The sequence below is a fragment of the Pleurodeles waltl genome, chromosome 4_1 (assembly GCF_031143425.1).
Source record: "Pleurodeles waltl isolate 20211129_DDA chromosome 4_1, aPleWal1.hap1.20221129, whole genome shotgun sequence".
In the NCBI taxonomy this organism is placed as follows: domain Eukaryota; kingdom Metazoa; phylum Chordata; class Amphibia; order Caudata; family Salamandridae; genus Pleurodeles; species Pleurodeles waltl.
Window position 1 is genome coordinate 107,071,367 of NC_090442.1, and position 22,133 is coordinate 107,093,499.

Here is a 22,133-nt window from a genome sequence, read left to right on the forward strand (position 1 = left end):
CCACCTCAGTCACAACAAATATTACACTTTCTCTATATACTAAGACTACTATACTTCCAAATACATTAATATAAACAACAGAATACACATTATTACCCTCTCCTACTAAATGGCAACTAACTGTCTAAGCACCACTATGGAAACAACGCCAGGCATGCCAGCCACCATTCAATATAGGTAAACATACCATACTTAGATACTGCTGTGGCTCTTAATACACACCCTATTCTGTACAGGGAGCGGCAAGACTGCACTCCTGACTTAGCCTTGGTCACCTGTGGCCTCCATTGCCTCTCCTCAGTTAGATTTTGTCGGATACCTCTCCATGATATCTAGATTCTCATCACAAGTATTCAATCAATCACTATATTATCGTTTTCTTCTCCATTTTCTTTTTAACTTTCATATCTTTCCTGCTGTCTTGTACTGTACTACTCCACTATCTCTTTTCCTTCCTCCCACGCCCCTCTGTCAACTTTACCTCCCAATTGCAGAATTATTCTAGGAGGAGATTTCTATTTACCCTGGGATGCCACCCTTGAAAGGAATTCTGCATGTCAATTTAAACCCAACAAATGCCATAAGCAAATTCCAAACATGTGCAATTCTCTTAAACTTAAAGACATATGGAGACTATTCAATCCCACAGGGAAAGATTACTCATTTTCCTCCCATCCGCACAATACATTCTCTCGCATCGATTATATCTTAATTGACGAAACTCACGTCCCACCCACCTCTTCCCTAACCATTGAACCAATCCTAGTGTCAGACCATGCCTGAATTTCATTACTCTACATATCGCATTGCAATACATCAGGAATAAAAACATGGAGAATGAACGACCTCCCCACAGAGGATCCCTCCTTCAAGGAAATAATCAAAAAAGAGATCGATGAATAAATAGAACTCAATAGGTCTTCTAGTCCAAATGCACAATCCATCTGGGACACCATGAAATGCACTATCTGCAGGCACATGATAAAAAACTTATGTCAAAGAAAAACAAACTACACAACAAAACCTTAGACCAACTAAACATAAAAGCATTAGAGAAAGATCTCAAGCACACCAAAGACAAAACTCAATTACACAATCTAATTAAACTCAAGTAAGAATAAATCAGGATTCGGAGTCACAAAGCCCACCTAATAGTCCAAAAATACCAAGGCATCAATTTCTGTGGACGTAATAAAGCTGGCAAAATACTTGCGGCTAATTTAAAACAGACCTGTCAGAAGACAAGAATAACCTCTATAACCAACTAACATGGCGTCACATCGACAAACGAGAAGGACATCTTAAATATCTTCAAAAAATATTACCATGCCCTCTACTCCAAAACTAATAACACATCTTATGACATATCCTTAAACTACCTCAACAGAATTCATGTAACTAAGATAGATGAATCAACAAAATAATCACTATAACAGCCAATTTCACGTGAAGAAATCATAAACGTGATCAAAACAATGAAAGCCGGGAAGGCCTTGGGCCCAGATGGCTTCCTGGCATCATTCTATCAAACTTGGGATACTCACTCTCTTAAAAGACTTATTTGCCCACTTCTCCCCCACTGGCTCCATTGAGAGCTCCGCCTCAGAGGAGACCATATTTGTTATAACCAAAGAAGGGAAAGACCCATACAATCCCAAGAACTACTCTAAGATGTCAGGCTACAGCCTCAACAAGGAAAAGACAGAGGCTCTTCCTCTCAATGTGTACTACAAGATTTCACAAATCAGCCCCTATGGACTAAATGGGCCCCAGATAAGATAAAATACCTGGGTATATGGTTAACCAATAACCTTAAAGGCTCCATCGATCTCAACGAGAAAAAGACGCAAGATAACATCAAAGATAGCCTAAACAAATGGTCAACCAGGTTCATTACTTGGTGGAGTAGAACAGAATCTATCAAAATGATGATTACCCCCCTCATTAACATTTTAATCAGCATGCCCCCCATATACCTCTCAGAAAACCCTTTTACTAAATTAGACACGTTACTTATCGAATTCCTCTGGAAGTCTAAAAAGCCCAGAATTGCCCTAAAGAAACTGAGACTTCCTAAAAAACTTGGTGGCCTAAACTTACCCGAGTAACAGAGATACCAACATTCCTTCCTAGCAAAACAGGGGAGCCGCTGGCTCCTAACCACCACCAACCCCTCGCCACCATGGCTCGCTATGGAAATTTCTCTTGCTAACCCCTTATCTCTCACTTCATTTCTAATCATCAAAAAAAATAAAACACACCAATCTATAAACATTCTATCCACCACAACACTCCGAAAAATTGACAACTACCCAACAAAATTAAACACTTATGTCTACCTCGCTATGGCACAATGAAAACTTAAAACTAGAAGGAAGAAGGTTGTTTATAGAGCAATGGGAAGAAAAATATATTCTTCTGGTGAGAGATATCGACACCCCCTCAGAACCCATACCATTCTCTTAAATTAAAGACAAATTTGGCTTAAACGAACTAGAATTTTACCATTTACTTAAAATAAAATCAGTTATAGCCAAACATAAACCTCCAACTCCCCCCTGACCTACCCAACACATTATAAAAATGTACCAAAGGTGGTTAACTAGCTTCCAAACTGTACTCCCTCCTGTCCCCGTCAAAAACCTCACTAAATAAACCAACACAAGAAAGTGAGAAACTCTACTATCAGACTCAAACAACACACCAAAGGTCTCACCAGACTGGCCATCTACCTGGAGTAACCTCACTTCCAACATAATAACTCCATCACTAGCACAAAGCAGATACTGGATTGCCAATACGGCCCTCTGTACTCCAGCCAAACTTTAAACTGGGCCTCCAATCCTCCGACACATGGTGGAGCTGTGAGAAGGAAACAAGAGACTTAAAACACATACTAATGGAGTGCACCTCCACCAAAACGTCCTGGCAGGACATCAGTAATACAATATCTCAAATTCTTCATTCAAAATGGACTCCTACTTTAGCCTCTACTGTATAACACTGGGCATCCTCCCCACTGACATTAAACAAGCATTAAAAAAAGAGGACCATCTCCTATGGGACATTCTAGTCACAACCAGCCTTAAAGTTATCCTCAATGAATGGAAAGACTTATTCAAACTATCCCCCCACACATGGTGGGAATGGGTCCCATTCACCAGAACCGCCTGTAACTCACTTAACATATATTTGATGACAACAACAATGAAGAATAGTAAACTCTGGTGCAAACTAGACAACTTTATGCCTCACTCGTCTATGTAACCATGATCATCTGATCACTCGATCATTCACTCGCTTATTCTCCCATCCCCCCTTTCCCCACTCGTCCACCTCCTCCTCTCCCTACCCATACCCACTCACAGTGCACTCCCTACATTTCACCCCCTTATTACCTTCTTCTACTCTTCTCTTGTCTCTGCACTTTTTACTCTGACTCATTCATCTACAACTGAGGTACATTAATCATCATAAACCGCTCTGTCACAAGACACACACTGATTAACTACACTTCACCATTGCAAACAAATACACTTGACCTTACCCTCTACTTTGTAAACGTGGATCGACTCCTCATGCTACATCCTAAACTACTGTTCCTACTTGATTTGATGGTACCATACAATGTATTGTTTCTTTTCATTTATGTCATTTAATTTTCCAATTGTATAAAACCCCAATAAAAAACTCTTGAAATAAAAAAAAATGACCTGGGTGTCATCTGCATAGCTGTAACACACGAGGTTGAATTATTTAAACAGGTTTGGTAAGGGGGTCCAGTAGTTGTTGAATAATAGAGGGGGTATGAAGAACCCCTGAGGGATGCCACAGTCTTGTGTGCAAGAAGCTGATTTGAAAGGTGGTGCCAACACTAATTCACAGTCACAGCTGAGAGGCAAGAATTTGATTGACATTAGCTACACCCCCTTCAAGAAGAAGTTGCTGTGTGAAAAGATTGCACAACTATGCTAGACATTGGGTCACGTTGTTCTTAAGCCACCAAATTTCATGACCTTTCCTATTCCTGATACATAGGTGGTTGTCACTACCTAAACCTACCACCTATTCAGAAGCAAGGTCCAAACAGGAAATCTCCAGATTCCAGTATGGCATTTTGCTTTAATTAGCCAATTGAGCTGTAGGAAAGTCATCATAAGTCAGGTACGACTGACATTTGACTGACATTACTCCAGCCTACAGCCTTTCTAGTGGTGGTGGCCTGCTGTGAGATAAAGGTTGGTGAGAAAATGTATTTGCCTACAGACCATTATTTTGTTTGCATTTGCCAGACAGTTTGTTAGGTTAATGTGTTGCTGTAGTAGCAGTAGTGTGAATTTGAAATAGCCCATTATAGCCTACCACACCAAAAAGGCTGCTATAGTGTACTATCTTTCAAAAATGGTTTAATATCTAGAGATGCGGATGATTTAACTCTGTGAACCAAATGTTGTGGAAACCATAGTCAGGGCATCTGAGGCTGAAAGCATTTGAATTATAATTGACCTCTCCAGACATCTCCACACAACATCTACTTACATTTTCAGATTTTTATATATTGTTATGTAAGATCTGTGTAGAAGAATCCACGTTTTTAAATTTATTGACTCCTTTGAAAAATGTATGCCTTATCTTCATCTAATTTATGGCCATACTAAGTAAACTGCTGCTATAAGGTCCTATGTAATTAATGTACAAAACATGTAACCCTTGGTGAACATTTAGGGTACTGTTTAATTGGAAGAAGTGTTGGAATGCTGGGTGGTAGGAATTTTATGGATCTTCACAGATTCCAGAATTTTAATTCACAGACATATGAGGAAAATTAGCCAAAGTTTGGTGTTTGCAGGGCATTCTAGATAAGAAAAGGTATTCAGATCCACAAAAGCCCTACCACCCAAGACTACAGTAGGTGCCTTGTTTTCAGAAATGTCTGGGCCTGATAGGTTTCACTGAGTGTGGACCATGCCGTGGCCTTTAATACGGCAGCTGCCCATATCACCAGAATGGGTCAATTTGCAAGGCAAAATCTTGATGTTTCTTTCTTGTGTTTTTGGGGCCTCTCCTTTCACAGATGACAGTCCCAGCCACACAAATAAGTTACTATTGTTATCGGCAGAAGTGTAAGAATGAAGTTTGCTAGGACATTTGTGAACCCATGTAGAATCCATTAGCGCAGTCTGCTTTCCAATGTGTTTTGCTGTGACATCAGTGCACACAGCGTGCTGCTTAATATAGCAAAACAACAAAAAATCGAACTCAGGACTCAACGAAACATTTCTATCATGCCCCACATGAAAAGAAAATGTCTCTAGTGTTTTTATCAGAAACATTTTCTTTCCCAGTACTTTGGGTGACCTGTTACGTTCCACTACACTGTGGCCACACTATGTTAACTATACCTCATCACTGTCATCACTGTACCATGCAGTGTGTTCAGGAAAAGCAAGTAACTTGACATGTCATGGGTATTGTTATTAATGCAGTAATTTCCCATGCTCTAATGTCTGTAATACACAAGGGTATAGGTAGTGGATGGAGAAGGGGCAAGTTCTAGTTAATGTACGAGTGAGTGAAGACTGCCTATATAGGTGTGCGAGCTATATGAATTTTATGGTGGTGCATAAGTAGAAATATGAATTATAATTATGAGTTAAAATAGTGTGAAAGTGGTACATAAATGATAAATATAAAATATAACTATAACTGTACAATTTCTAATGTCTGTGTAGCTTAAGTTGGGTTTGTATAGACAACTAAAGTTTGCCTAACTATTACTTATGTTTAACCCTTGTTTTTTGCTAATTTCAATGGTTTTTGTAGTGTAAGTGTTAGAAATGGGGTCTCTGGTTGGCAGTCAGTTTGCACTCTGTCTAAGCAGGGACCTTCAGTCAGGGAAATGGGGATTCACACCTACGATAACCCCTGCTCACCCCTTTGGTAGCTTGGCACAGTCAGGTTTATCTCAAAGGCAATGTGTAGAGTATTTTTACAATCACACACAGTAACACAGTGAAAACACCACAAAAGTACTCAACACCAATCTAGAGCAATTGCCAATATTTATCTGAGTAAATCAAAACCCAAGCAACGAAAATCCAACATACACAAGCAAAGTTATCAATTTTCAAAAATTAAACTTGAATATAGCATTTAGAAACATGAATGCTTCAATTTGGTGTTATCATGGAGTTGTTCCCAACAATACAACACCAATGGCGCCGGTCATGGAGTCGCACGATCCCCGAGGTACAGTACCTTTTGAAAGTGAGGAAACAACCAGTGCACAAAGTTGGGGAAGCGAGGCGTCGCTGGATCTGGTGCAGCGTTGGTTCCGGTGCTGCAGAGCAGTGGAGCAGAGGTGTCGTGGGAAGCGTCGGGCCCTTGCTGCGGAGCAGTGGAGATGAGGCAGCGTTGGTACGGAGCGTTGGCTCCTTACGCTTCCGGTGTGGTCGATGTCCGATGGGTCAAGAAACGGTGGGGTGACCTCACGGGGTCACGTCACAAGGCTGCAGGTTCCACGGCGGAGTCAGGTTTCACAAACATCAGTGACATGGCACTTGGGACTCCCGAAGTCATGAGATGTCAGCTGGGCTGCGGCAGCGGCAGGCCTGTGATGTCAGTCAGGGTCGTCACACTCCAGCGGGGACCACGGCTTTGGTTGCAGGTGGCGTTGCGTGGTCAGGCAGCGGTGTCAGTCCGGGTGTCGTCCGGCACCGGTGCACTTGGGCTTTTCTTGGTTTTTAACCAGCTTTCACTACTAAGGGGCCAGCAACTGGAATAGGCACCACCTGGGGAGTTAGGTTCCACAGCAAGTGAACCCAGAGGGTGGTAGGTGAAGTATTTGCTATCCCTGAGACTTCTTAACATGAGGTGTTGCATGGTCAGGCAACGGTGTCAGTGCGGGTGTCGTCCAGCGTCGGTGCACTTGGTCTTTCTTGGTTTTTAGCCAGCTTTCACTCCTAAGGGCCCAGAACTTGGAATAGGCACCACCTGGCAAGTAAGGTTCCACAGCAAGTGAACCCAGAGGCTGGTAGGTGAAGTATTTGCTGTCCCTGAGTCTTCTTAACAGGAGGCAAGCTCAGTCCAAGCCCTTAAAGAAACTTCACAAGCAGGATACACAAAAAAGTCCAGTCTTTGTCCTCTTTAACGCAGAAGCAGCAACTGAAGGCCAACCCAGTAAAGCACACACAGCAAAGGGGAAGTACTCCTCCTCCAGCTCTTTAGCTCTTCACCTTGGCAGAGGTTATTCTTAATGCAGAAGTGTTCTAAACGTCTGGGGTTTTGGGTCCACCACTAATACCCATTTCTGCCTTTGAAGTAGGCAAACCTCAAAGGAAAGTCTCTGTTGTTGACAAGATCCTGACTTCCCCAGGCCCGGCCCAGACACACATCAGGGGGTCGGAGGCACATTGTGTGAGAACAGACACAGCCCTTTCAGGTGCAGGTTTCAGGTCCTCCCTCCCCACTCTAGCCCAGGAGACCTATCAGGATATGCATGACACTCCATAGCTCCCTTTGTGTCACTGTCTAGAGGGAATTCTTAAACAGCCCAACTGCCAGTCTGACCCAGACATGGATTTAACAAGCAGGCAGAGACATAGAATGGTTGAGCGAGAAAATGCCCACTTTCTAAAAGTGGCATTTTCAAACAGACAATCTAAAAAACAACTTCACCAAAAGATGTATTTTTAAATTGTGAGTTCAGAGACCCCAAACTCCACATCTTTATCTGCTCTCAATGAGGAACTGCACTTAAAATATATTTAAAGGCAGTCCCCATGTTAACCTATGGAAGAGATAGGCCTTGCAATAGTGAAACTGAATTTGGCAGTATTTCACTATCAGGACATGTAAAACACATCAGTACATGTCCTACCTTTTAAATATACTGCACCCTAGGGCCTACCTTAGAGGTGACTTACATGTAGTAAAAGGGATGGTTGGGACGAATTGGCAGTTTAAAACTGCACACACAGACACTGCAGTGGCAGGTCTGAGACATGTTTACGGGACTACTTATGTGGGTGGCACAATCAGTGCTGCAGGCCCACTAGTAGCATTTGGTTTACAGGCCCTGGGCACCTCCAGTGTACTTTACTAGGGGGCAGTGGTAAAGTGTCCAGAGTACCAAAACCAGCAAAAACGAAGTCGAGCACATAGTCAGAAATACAGGAAGCATGGGCAAAAAGGTGGGGGAAACCACACCAAGGATGCCAGGTCTAACACTCAGTAACAAATGTCTAATATTGGCATTTCGATATTCTGGCCTCAATTTTCTTGTACCACAATATTTGGGGGCTGATATTTAGTAGTACCATCAATCACAAGAATCATAAAAAAGCAACAAAAAGCATAGTTTGCTTAAAATCCTGCATATTGTACCTTTTTCACCACACTTGGGAGTGAATCCACCTATAGTGCATATAATGCACAGCTTTAATGTTCGAGCATAGCTGAGAGCCTTGCCACCCTAAACATATACTTCTGGCTACAGGCCTGCCTGCATGGTTTTTAAATCACCCTCAAGATAACTAACTTTCTGTCACTTCTGGATCTAGCACGGAAGCAGCACTTGAAGCCACAGGTGCAGCAATGGCAGCTATAACTGTAGGCTAGGGGCACAGCTGGTACTAATTGAGGTACTCATTCCATGTAGTGGAAGCTCAGTCCAGCTGCATGCTCCGGCACAAGGAAGCTGTGCGAGGAAGCCGCCTACTCTGAGTCACTTGGTCACCCATCTGAGGCTCTCTGCGGGAGATCTCCCAGATCAGCTTGCCCTCCATTTAGTTAAAGGAAGTGGGCTTGTCCATGCTTAGTAGCGCTAATCACTGAAGTGGGAAATGCTGTGAGGGAAGAGATCTAGAGCAATGCATGGGAGGGAGAAATGTGAGTTGAGTTCAAAGAATGGTATCGGTGACCACGAAGAATGAGGATCGATGTGGGAGTGGGACACGGACAGTGGCCTCAGGAAACTAAGATGACACAAACAGATGCGTATGAGTGAGTCTCAGATTCTAGCAACAGGTGACTTGGAGGCTGAGGAGGCAGTTGTGTGAGTCAGATACACATTCTAGTATCAAGACACAATGAGGCTGAGAGTAAATGTACAAAAATGCTTCATTCTTACAAAAAGCCACCCTGGAGCCTGAGGACACCCTTGAAGATTTTAACACCAGCCCATCAGTGCCACTAATCTGTGATCCTTTGGCACATATGGTGCCACAGTCACCTGCATCGTCCACTTAAGGGGAATATGACACTCTTCCCTTGAATGTGGCCTATTCCTCTTCCCCATGTGAAAGGTGACCTGCAAGTGCTGGTCTGTAGTCTTCCCTGGTTACTCAGTGTCTCCATCATTGCCCTAGGGTCTCTCTTTCTCAGCCCTCCAGGCTATGACCCCAAGTACATACTTTAGAAGTGCTTATTTGACAAACAGCCAAAAACCTACTTTGTATTCTATTGTATTGTTCACCACCCAGTTCCATATGGGGCATTTGTAAACAAAGTGTTCTTCATATGCTGCCTTTTGCTGCTGACACTGGAACCTCATAAGAGAGTTATTGGAAAGTAATACATTCATGATTATTCTCTCATCCTATATTGACCGCATCTCGCACCCACGGCCAAAAAGCAATGGCCTGTCTTATAAGAGAAGGTGCCAAGAAACAACACATACATGTTTTAAGCACCAGCATGAAATGGATGTGTTGTATACATCACCATACAGCCACGAGTCTGAGAACCACTGACTACCCCAGTGTTTGTATTTTAATGAACATATACCCCTTCACCCTAACCCTTCTCTGTGATACAGACACGCCCACGAGCAGCACCCGGCCTGTAGCAGCAACACTGGAGCACTTATGTACCTCCCACGCATCCCACCCAAGGACTCCCACGTAGATCACACTACAATCTTATTCTCTTCCAACCATGCACGTAAGACAAACCTGTGCGCGGGGCCACTTTAGAAGTGCTTTAAAAAACACAAACTTTGATGAGTGAGCTATCCAAATCAAAAGAGTCCAATCACTGCCAATCCTTCAGGCAGCATTTCATTCTCTCACCGCTGCCAAAAATGGTCAGGGGCTGCTTGGGTTCTCATCTAAATGAGATCTAGTCTGGTAGTTGACCCCGGTCTATTCCTTTTTGGAGGAGATCCAAGTTCAATTACCTATGGCTGGCCACTGTCTGCACTGCCACAGTGGGTAGAAAAATGATGGACTGGAATGCAGCCGGAGAAATTGTTGACTTTACTTCATGAATTCCACCCATTACACATTTTGGCCCATATTTATACTTTTTTAGCGCCGCATTTGTGTCATTTTTTGATGCAAAAGCGGCACAAACATCCAAAATACAATTGTATTTTGTAAGTTTGTGCCGTTTTTGTGTCAAAAAGCGGAGCAAATGCGGCGCTGAAAAAGTATAAATATGGGCCTATGTATTTACAATTTTGGAACAGGGACGTGCTTTAGAAACGCAAAATACAGTGCATGTGGTAAAAGGCCACCACTTACGGACACGCGTGGGAAAAGGATGAAATGAAACAAGAACCAAAACAAACATCTGTGACAGGGTTGATGCCAATAACATTGTGGAAATGATTTTAATTGAAGTCTTCCAATGCCAATTTTTCAGGCACAATTCTAATACCACTAAACACACTGGTCCTCATTAAGATTTGGCCATTTATCGCTAATATGTGTGCCAACGCCTGTTACCAAACAGATCAGAAATATGATGAGCAATGTGATAAATATTGCAATATCCCCCTCTCTTTCCTTATTTACCTTAGCATTCAAGTATCTATTCCTCATGCTTCACAGCACAGAGCACCTCCCCATTAGTAATATTATGATCCTCTGGTGTTTCATACCGAATATAATTTCCATTTTGAATTGCTATTTTCAGTATCTTGAGAAATCTCTAGCAGATCTAAATATTATAATATTCAAGGTAGCCAGGTGCACAGCTACTTCCCTCGTAGGGTTTTAAAACTTTGGGCCTGATTTAGACTTTGGCGGACGAGTTACTCCGCCACAAACGTGATGGTTATCCCATCGGCCATATTAAAGTGTCCATAGGATATAATGGAATCGTAATACGGTGGACGGGATATCTGTCACGTTTGTGATGAAGTAACCGCATTCGTCAAACTCTGAATCAGGCCCTATGTATAATATGCCTCATGTGATCTGTGTGATTCAAATATGTCTTTCATTTATCCTCTCATAAGTATTGAACTCCTCACGTTACCTCTGTGATGTGCAATTGTCTTTGTCAGAATCTTTTAATTTTTATGATTCTCTTTGTGGCTCTTTGAACCTCCTTCAATTTCTCACCCTATAGGTATATTTCACTCCTCATGTTGACTACAGGACGTACAGATGCGTCTAGTGCTAAGTGCTCCAACATGCTGTGGGATGATGCCCACACTTTTCAAAAAGCTAAACAAATAAACATACACACAAACGATAATATTTCAGATGTTCCACAGAAATGGTCAAACAAAGACGCAAAGGGGAGAGTTTTGTTACAGGTGAAGAGATGTACCCAGCAGAAAAAAAGAGCTGTCTCCTTAGCCAGGAGATCACAACACTGACACAAGACACGAAGGAAAGGAGTGTAAAGTCTCTAGGAAGGAGACCTGCGTGGGAAGACCAGACGGTGTGCACGGTGGGCAACCACGGAAAGGGCAAAGACTGAAACATGGGCCCTGGGGCAGGAAGCATCTCCATGGAGAGGGTGTGCAGAGAAAGGCACAGGAAGAAAGAGGTAACGAGATGGTATGACACACCCACCCACAGACTCGAGACTGCTCTCAAACACGTTAGACAGTAATCCACACTGGCACCGCGCGACCACCGAAAGATGGAGGTGCAAGGGTTTGATGGAAGGTGGAAAGACCAATCACCCCTTCAGAGGTCCCCCCTCTGGGTCTATCCACAGGCTCACGTGTGCAAGGCTCGGCAGAAGGCAGGGTACCATCACCTCACCACAAGCACCCATCATTGGGAACGCCCACTAGTGAGATACCTCACAGTGAGAAGACCTCCCTCCCTCTACAAAGCACCCGCCTTTGACATCCCAAAGTAAGCAAGCAAACGCCCAACAGGATCAGAAGGCCAAGAAACTGGTGACCGGCGAGCTATTCAAAATCCATTCATGTGACTTATATAGCGCCATCCTAGCTACAAAGCAGCAGAGCGCTATACATGAACAAGGGTTTGCAGCTGTAAATTGGACAACCCAGATTAAGGGTACAGAAAGAAAGGACGGGAAGCAGTGCTTCAAATGGGCAGGTGCTGTCCGGTACTGAGTACCTGCACTTCTTTCATTTGGAAGGGAGAGGACCTGCACTTCCGGAGAGTACCTGCACTTCTCAGCACTGCTGCAATACGTTTAATGGGAGAGTACCTGCACTTCTTTCATTTGGAAGGGAGAGCACCTGCACTTCTGGAGAGTACCTGCACTTCTCAGCACTGCTGCAATACATTTAATGAGAGTACCTGCACTTCTTTCATTTGGAAGGGAGAGCACCTGCACTTCTGGAGAGTACCTGCACTTCTCAGCACTACAGCAATACATTTAATGAGAGATTACCTGCACTTCTCAAGAGCAAACAGGTACTCAGAAGAGTGAGTACCTGCACTTCTCAAGAGCAAACTGGTACTCAGAAGAGTGAGTACCTGCACTTCGACATTTCGGCTTGTAAAGCGCTGCTGGGAAGGGAAGCGGGTACGTATTACAACGGGTAGGAAGCAATCTAATGGGATCTACCATCTTGGAGCAGAGGGTGGGGAATAGGTAAGAACTGGGTGTCAGGGATACATTTGCTGAGCTTGGTCAGGAAAGGTGGGTTTGCTGCTTGGGGGGAGTGGCTGCAACAGAAAGTTGCACTGCAACGAGGTGTTGCTTGAAGAGAACAGTCTTGGATATTTAAACATCATTAAACATAAATGCTGCAGGAGGTGAGCATGTTTCACAGCCCACCACCACATCCAGCAGCACGAGTCACAGTATGGGGCAGGTCTGGAGCAGTGCTTCCGGGTACAGGCTGCTGAATGCACGGTGCTGCTGAGGATGTGCAGATACAGATAGTAAATGAATCTACTATGCAAGGGTTAAACTGCAGAGCATGAGGGCTCTGGGGGTGAAGGGAAGGCAGACATTGCACCTTCATGACTGTATCACTGCTTGAGCCTTCCATCGAGACTCAGTTCTGCGATTACAACCTGCTTCTGGTCCTGAGGTGGGGATACACACAGGACGCCTGAATGCCGTCTCGAACTTTACCTGCACAGCTTTAGGAGTTAGACAGGAGCCCAGAGAGCCTGCCCCGGACCTCACAAGTGTCTCTCTGTGATTGATTCACTCCCTGAAGATCCTTCACTAGGAGGCCTGTGCCTACCCACACTAGACCTGGTCTCACAGAGGAGGGATGATAGCCCAGGCCACCCTCCTGCCACACCAGTGCGAACCACACCAGCCGTCACCTCTGAGGTCTGCGGCGGGAGCCACGGGGCTCCCCACTGACATGTGCTGTCGCCACTAGGCCATACATCTCAGAGCCGATGACTCCTTATTGACATGTCGTTTCACCACTAGCCCTCACCTCTCAGACCTTAGGTTACAGCCTGGGGCTCCTTACTGGCACGCCCTTCCACCAGTAGGCCATACATCTTTGAGCCCCTTCTGACATGTCCTTTTACCCCTAGGCCACTGCTCTCAGAGCCCCTGGCTCCTTACTGAGGCCCTTTCACCCCTAGCCCTCACCTCTCAGACCTTAGGTTACAGCCCCGGGCTCCTTACTGGCACGCCCTTCCACCACTAGCCCTCACCTCTCAGACCTTAGGTTACAGCCCCGGGCTCCTTACTGGCACGCCCCGCCACCTCTCGACCTCACCTATCAAAGGTCTGGGCTTCTCACTGACATGTCCTACAACCACTACACCACACCTCTTAGAGCTGACGGCTCCTTACTGTCCACCCACCACTAGGCCTCACCTCTTTAAGCCCTGACTCCTTACTGGCATGTCCTTCCAGCAGAAGGCCACGCCTCTCAGAGCTGGAGTCAGAGCCGAGGGATCTTTGCTGCGAAATGTGACCTCAGTAGACCTCAGTTCTTGAACGCTGGACTTACAGGGCTGGAGCCCTGAGCTTTGTAGCTGTCATTCGCAGGTGTCCTTATCGGTGCACTGCCCACCGATACCAACAACGTAAGGGAATAGAGAAGGATAATAAAAAGGATATAAAAGTCTGTGGTTTGATCTTATGCCATTGTGTTATATTATTTTAACTGGTGATATGTGTTGTTTGTCTAGTCTCTCCATCACTGTGTGATTGTTTATGCTAAAGGAAGTAGAGGAAATTCTCTTTTTAGAGCCTCGTTATCAGTCGGCCAAGGTTGCCAATGACGGGTGATTTTACCAACCATCATTGGAAGATTATGAATTTTTGGTCAAGGAAGGGGGAAACCATACAGCGCCCAGAACTATATGAAAATCAGGTCCTTTACTGTCACTGAATAGCAGGTGGAATATGTGTCTGGAAAAGCAGGTGATATTACCCTGTGCGGTATTACCGGGTGCAGAATATTATCCGGTAAAACTCGTGATGGTGCAGAGAGGTATTTACACAGAAACTCTTGTGGAAACACATTCTGCATAACCGTAATGTGGTTCCACAGTCTAGATCCTTTGCGTTATTTTTAAGTCTCAATTTCTTTAGGGAGCATGTGTAGTTTTTATGTTAAAATCCAATCATTGTCAGTGTTTGTACTGAAAAGGTAATTCTGAGGAAGTAAACAGTGCATGCATACTTACCACCACCTCCCCGCTCTCATCTGGTGGTGTTGGCGTGGGTGTGGTGGATGCTGGCCACAGCAGCGTGCAGAGCACCAGCACTGGCCGCAGGAGCGCGGCCTCGCCACGGCTCCTCTGTCCACCCCAAGAAGAACCTGCACAGCCATGGTGGCCCATCCTCATCGCTTGTAGGACCAGATGCTTGTTTTCACTTTCTGATTGGTGGTCAGGCTCTCACTGCTTTTAGGTTTTCTTTTTCGAAGCCACCATGTTGTTCAGTTTTTTTGTTTTTTTTCTTAAGAACACTTGCTTGTTTTCAATCTCTTTCTAAAGGACAGGTGGTTACTTTAATTTTCCTTCAGAAGCCCAAGTGGTGTAATCATTGTCTTTCTGAAGATCAGGTGGATCTTCCTGAAGGTGGAGTGGTTGTCCGTAGTTTCTTCTTGCACACCAAGTCACTGTTTTCAGTTTCTTTCTTAAGGCCAGGTGATTGTGTGCAACTTCATCACCTAGACCAAATGGTTGTTTTAAGTTTCTTTCTGAAGATCTTCTAAAGCCAGGTTGTTAAAATGAGTTTCCTTCTGAAGACCAAGTGGTTGTTTCAAGGTTTGTTATTCACGGTGTATTTCCTCAAGCACCATAGTTTTTCGTGGTTGTGGAAGTTTCTTTCAAAGATCCAGGATGTGTTAAGTTTCTTTGTAAAGACCAGTTGATTCCAGCAGTGTATTCCCGAAGATCACGTAGTTCTTTCCTGATTCTTCCGCGCTTCTTTCTGAAGGGCAGGAGTTTGTCTTCAGTTTCTTTCTGAAGGCTAGTTAGTGTGTAGTTGTTGATTTCAGATTCTCAGTGCCTTTCTATACCGCTGGGGGTTGTTTTCTGTTTCTTTCTGAAGACGAGGTTGTTACCTTAAGATTCTTAATGAATATCGGGCGGTTGCTTACTCCTTGCATTCCAGTGGATATGTCAGCTTTCTTCTTAGGACCAGGCAGTTGTTCTTTGCTTTTTTCTGAAGACCGAGTAATTTTTTAACACTTTCTTCCCGAAGCCCTTTACAGTTCTTTTCGGTTTCTTTGAAGACCACGCAGTTCTGTTCAGTGTATTTCTGATGAACAGGAGATCGTCTTCAATTTCTTAGTGAAAACGTTTTGGTGGTTGCTTCCAGCTGTTGTTTTAAGACCAGGAGATTGCATTCCGTCTCTTCCGAAAGAGCAGGCGGCTCTCCCTGGCACGGGGGTCAGCGGTGGGCATCTTCACGTCTGGGATGCTGAGCTCCTCGCTGGTGCCCGTCTGTGTGTTCTGAGGCCGTGCTTGGTTTTGCAGCGTGTTCTGCAGACGAGAAGTTGTGTTCGGCTGGTGAGTTGTTGGGAGCGTCCAGGGAGCTGGTGTTTTATTTTAGCAGAAGGTGTGGTGCGCTCTCCGGGGCAGGGACGAGTGGCGGTGGGGGCAGCCTAGGCAGAGAGGGCTTCCCAGCCCTGTGGCCGAGCTCCAGCTGCTGAAAGGCGGTCGCTGTCCTCGGAGCTCGCTGCTCGGCTGTCTCCGGTCCCCCTCTGTGGTGCTGCTGTTGTTCTCCGCTCTAGGGCCGACCCTTCACACAGCTGGGAGCCTCCCAGCCCACATCTGCATGTGCTGACTCCAGGGCGCCGGCTAGGAGGGGGAGAGAGAGGGGGGGGTGAAGGAGGAATTACATGAATGAAGAAAAAAATTACAAATGAAGACAAAATGAAGAGCGGTACAGCACTACTAAAGAAAGAGAGAAGAAACGACGAATGAAATACAGGAAGCCGAAAATAGGAAATAAAAAAAGAAGAGAAATACTGAATAGTAACGTAAACATTAAATAAACTTGAAGACGTGTCAGGTTTCGAGGCTACACATAGAAGGGTCTCTTCTGAGGACTAACACAGTGGCAAGAAGGAATGACTGAACTGCACCCCAGCTTCATCAATACTCAGTCTCTGTCCTGGTCTCCATTAATTGTCCATTACCTCTCCCATCCTCACCCCTACCCTGCACTAACTTCACTTCACTCCACCCAGCCTCAATTCTATACCGTACTAGCTGTACTTTGCATCACCCATCCTCGGTCATAACCAGGGCCATTGGAATTATGCGATTGTGAGGCCACAGCGATTTTCGCATAGTTATAGATTTGCCGAATTTGCCACACAATACATCATCTGCCGCATAATCTGCAGATTTTAACAAAAAAATGGTTTCTAGCTCAGCGGTTCGAAAGTTACTGAAAGTGCAGCAACCTGTGTTGCTGCGCTGTGAAAGGCCCTTTGCAAAGCTGGACTTGTCACCTTTTGTTCCTTGTTGCTATATTTGGGTATTAAAAGGTACCAGTGAGGTGCAACCAATGCCCAGATAGGATTATCAACTGAAAAAAATGACAAAATAATGAAGTAGTACTATCACAAAACGTGCTGCAATATGCTGCATAAATTGGCTTTTCTTGCCGCATAATTTACTAAATCCTGCCACATCATTTGGGCCTCTCCAGCCGCATAATTCCAGAGGCCCTTGTCATAACCTCTATGAACTGCACTTCACATCACCCAGCCTTAGATTTACCCAGCACGAAGGGTATTTCACATTTCCCAGCCTCAGTTATATCCCTGCACTGACTGCACTTCACCTCACCCACCCTCTGTCCTAGCCTCTCTGAGCTGCACTTCACCTCAAGCAGCCTCAGACCTACTCTGCACTAACTGCACTTCACATCACCCAGCCTCAGTTCCAATCTCTATGAACTGCACTTCACCTCAACCAGCCCCAGACCTACCCTGCACTAACTGCACTTCACATCACTCACCTTCAATCCTAAATTACACTAACTGCACTTCACCTCACCCAACCTCAATCCTAACCTCTATGAACTGCAGTGCATCTTACCCACCCTCAGTCCTACCCTGCACTAACTGCACTTTATATCACCCACCTACCTCTATGAACTGCACTTCGTCTCATCCGTTCTCAGCGCTACCCTGCTCTAACTGCACTTCACCTCACCCATCCTCAGTCCTAGCTTCAATGAACTGCACTTCTCGTCCAGGCTAAATCCTAATCTCTGTGAACTGCACGCCATCTCATCCACCTCAGACCTACCCTGCACTAACTGCACTTCACCTCACCCAACATCAATCCTAACCTATATGAGCCTCAGTGCATCTAACACACCCTCAGTCCTACCCTGCACTAACTGCACTTTATATCAACCATCTACCTCTATGAGCTGCACTTTGTCTCATCCGTTCTCAGCCCTACCCTGCTCTAACTGCACTCCATCTGACCCATCCTCAGGCCTACCCTGCGCTAACTGCACTTCACCTCATCCAGCCTCCGTGCACTGCACTTCGTGTCACTCAGCCTCAGTCCCACCTGCACTAATTGCACCTCACCCCGGCCACCCTCGGCTCCAGTCCTGTCCTCGGCGCCCCTCCCCGCCTCTCAGCCGCCCCCTGTGCTGTCTCTCGCCCTCTAAAGCACTTCCCTTGAGATGTCTCCTGACCCCCATGCTGCTCCCTCGAAATCACCCTTCTTTCTAGAACTTCCTCCCTCCCCTTCCGTGACGCCCCAACGCCATTTACATTTGACTAGCATTGTCCACCTGCCTGTCCCTTTGTCTGTGAACATATGTCTGTCTGTCTTTGTGCCTGTCCGTCTATCTGTGTTTACCCACCTCATGGCTGTCTCTGTATGTGTCTAGAAGCCTGTCAGTCTGTCTGTGGCCGCTGGGCTCCCCGTCCACCTCTCTTCATGCCTGGGGTCCGCCTGTCTGTCTGCGTGCCTGTCTTCCTCGACCTGTCCTCTTGCCTTGACAGCCTGCCTGCGTGGGGTCGCTGCCTTACTTCGTGCCTGTCGGTCTGTCTGTCTCCCTACTCCCCGCGGATGTCACCCTGACCTCCCTATGGGATTGAGTATACCGCTGCCTCTCCTCCCTCTGTCTCGCCCACCCCCTCACTCACTTTCACTCACTTTGCCTTCTTCCCTCAGTTTCTGTCACGCGCCCCTGCTCGCCGGGTCCTCGCGCCCTCCCCCTGCCTCTCGGTGATGCCCGAAGCGCGGCTCCAAGTTTGTGGTCCTCCCGCCCCCTCTGGCGCTCACCCCATGCGGCTGGCGCGTCTTTGTGTTCCCCGGATTTCTCGTTTTCAGTGTCCAGGAGCCCGGGACACGCACCCACTCCTCCCTTCAAGTGCAAGGAGCCACCCCCTTAACATTCCCCCCCCCCCCCACATCCCATCATTGGGCTGCCCCCTCCCCAGTTCGAACGTTGCTATCTCCTGAGTCCCAGCATCCCCTCTGCCCTCTAGTGCAGCAGGCATGCCCCCCACTTCCATCACTGACCGCTTTGTACACAGCACGCCCCCCACACCTCCTCCATCCCATCATTGGGCTGCTCCCCCCCCCATCGGAGCGTGGCTCTCCCCTGAGTCCCAGCATCCTCTCTCCCTTCCAGTCCAAGAATTCTCAACATCCCCTCTCAGCAGGCACACAAGGCAGGGCCCCCACTCCGCCCTCTTTTGTACCTCTGTCTCTCCCACCTCGCCTTGTCCTGCTTCAAGGCGAGTCTTCCGCCTGCTGCGGCACTGTTGACTCACTCTCAGATGTTTTCAAGGCGCTTTTTCATTGCGCTTCTTTCTCCAGCTGTGCCTCGCCGCCTCTTATCCCCTCCCTTCCTCACTCGTGGTCCCCCCTCTCTTGTCCATCCCCTCTGCCTCAGCGATTTGAGACACGCTTGGCGCAGCATAAAAGCACTATATGATGAGGAAAGAGTATATATAATGGCATCATAAGATAACTGAGGCCTTTTCTAGGTGACGCTGATGAGCAGCGAGGAGGCTTCTTGCAGGTCAGAATTAGAGGTGCCAGAAACCCATGCCCAGTATGACACAGACACACAGCGTCAATGTCTACTCAATGGACGTAAATAAACAGGTATTTGAATATAACAGTTAAAACTAACATCTACGAAGAAAACAAAACGTGCTAGAACCTTCAAGAGCTGAGATTCGACCGTAAATATTGTATAGCTCCTACACTAGGCACTAGCTTTTCTGTAACCTTGACCTTATCTCCACTAGTATCCTTTTGGGTAGGCTCAGGTTCATTTGGGGACCTTCAGACTACATCATAGTCAGTGCCACTGGATTTATGCAATTCTGCATCTGTGGTGTTTTCCGCATAAGTACAGATTTGCCACATTTGCGCATCGTCCATCATCTGCTGCACAATCTGCATTTTTTTTTTTTTTTTAATGTTTCTAGCTCAGACGTGACAAAAGTTACTAAAAACACAGCAGCACTTGTTTCTAGGCAATGGAAGTCCCTTGGTCAAGGTTGGCCGATCACCTCTCAGTTGCTTATTGTGGTATGTGAGTGCTGAACTAGTACTAAGGAAGTGAACCTTTTACCCAGATGTGTCAAAATGATAAAAAAAAGTGAACTAATATTATCAAAAATGTGCCACATTATGTTGCATAATTTGCCCATTGTTGCTGCATGTTTTAGTCAACCCTTCCACATAATCTGGTCAAACCCTCCCACATAATTCCAGTGGCCCTGTCAGAGCTACTGTTTTTGAGAAGATGTTCTCTTACAATGGGTCAGGTTCTTGCAAGAGGTAGAGGTGAGAGGATTCAAGACCCCAGACATTCTTCGTGCTGAAACCTGCCACACAAACAAGGATCCCACTCCCCCAGTGAAGTCAGTGGTGCTGTCCCAAAGATTGAAAGATTGAAGCCAATGGTGTCCAGTGGACCCTTGTCCATTCTGACAGTGTCTAAAGTCACTGGATTCCAACAACCAGTCCTGTTTAGGATCCAACTGGTTGCTGTTGTTTCAAGGGAACATATGGGGTCAGAGCCAGCCACTGGCACGCTTATGGTAGGTGCTCTTGGGACCCTGAGTCTATGGGGACCTCCCCCATCCTGAGGGCCCCGCATATGGGATGACGCCAGGCCGAGACCGTTGGTGGGGGAAGAGGGTGCTCCTGGGAACTGAACTTTAAGGATATGGCGTGTTACCACTTAAACACAACTTTAAAAGCCACTGGAACCAGAAGGTGAAGTCGCACTGCTTCCTGGTCTTGGGACTGGGTTGGGGGGCAGAGGTACTCTGGTACGCAGGGTTCATTGGGGATGGTGCAGCTCATCCTCTCAAATGACAACAGATGATGGTCCAGCTCTACGCACAGGAGATACTTTTTGTGTTGGTTTTCCTTTTCTTGACCGGCTGGAATTTAGTGACCTTAGTCTATTGAGGTGTCCTCCTGCAAATTCTCCAGTCAAACAAGCTTTGTGCAAGTCTTCCTCTAGTCACCTCCACCTTTCCTGGTGGGCACAGCCCAGCTCTTCATGCAGGTTAGCTCCCCATTTCTGCACAGGTCACAGCAGCAAAGCTTCAAAGAGGATGTTTGGAAGGAGAGTAATGACTCACCAGATGTTCAGTCCTGGTCAGATGTCATTTCATCGACTGGTGTGCAGAACATTCAAATGATCTACTAACTAGTGTTCAAAGGAGCCAGCACTTGTTCTCCTATGGTGGCCTACATGGGAAGCTAAAGCCAACCAGTGGGTCCGCTGTATCTAAACCGCAAACCCTCCATGAATACTGGAGACCTCAGCTTCCTATTCAATGACGTTTTCCCAGGCACTTTGTCACAAGTCAGTTCTCCTTTGATTGTTGAAACCTGGTCCCATTGTCTAAAAAACCAGAAACACAGAAAGAGTAGATGGACATTTAAACTAAAAAACTGAACATAATATCATATAACATTAAAAAATAACATTACATAACATATAACATGCATAAGACATAATATATCATAATATATAACTTAACATATAGATACAAGAAAATATATCATATACACACCAGTTATCATAATATAACTGTGGTATTTAGAGCCATTGTTCTAGCTGTCTAAGTGGATTGTTTATGGTAGAACCAGTAGTTGGCTGGACCAGAGTGAGACCTGGGCTGGTGGGATGAGAATGTGGATGGAGTCCTTCTTACGTATGGAATAAATCTCCTGGAACCTGTCATCTGCGTGTACAATCTGCATTATTGGAAGATACCGAAATAACCTATATCATAACTCATATCATTACCCATAGCATAACGTGACATAATTCATAACATAAAATAATATAACATACCATCACATGACAAAGCATAGCACAGCAGGACACGATGTGACTCGTCAAATGTTAATATACAGTCCATGTCGATAAAGGCAGAAAGTGGGTCATATCGTTGTACTGGGAAGAGTCAGCAGGATTGACACCAAATAAGGGGGAGAATAGGAAGGTACCAGTCAGAG

At 45.7% G+C, this 22,133-nt stretch overlaps 1 protein-coding gene across 5 annotated transcripts in view; it reads right to left on the reverse strand.

The window, feature by feature from the left end:
* The window catches only part of LOC138287423 (matrix metalloproteinase-17-like), a 109,238-nt gene extending 89,881 nt beyond the window's left edge, over positions 1-19,357 (reverse strand). The window contains exons 1-2 of one of the 5 annotated variants that reach the window (XM_069227844.1): positions 19,340-19,357; positions 14,832-16,454 (exon numbers count right to left, since the gene is read on the reverse strand). In XM_069227844.1, coding sequence (XP_069083945.1) covers positions 14,832-14,993 — 162 coding nt within the window. In that variant the 5' untranslated portion in view covers positions 14,994-16,454; positions 19,340-19,357. The other 4 variants (XM_069227841.1, XM_069227840.1, XM_069227842.1 and 1 more) reach the window with 4 other exon arrangements.
* Between the last annotated feature and the right edge of the window lie 2,776 nt (positions 19,358-22,133).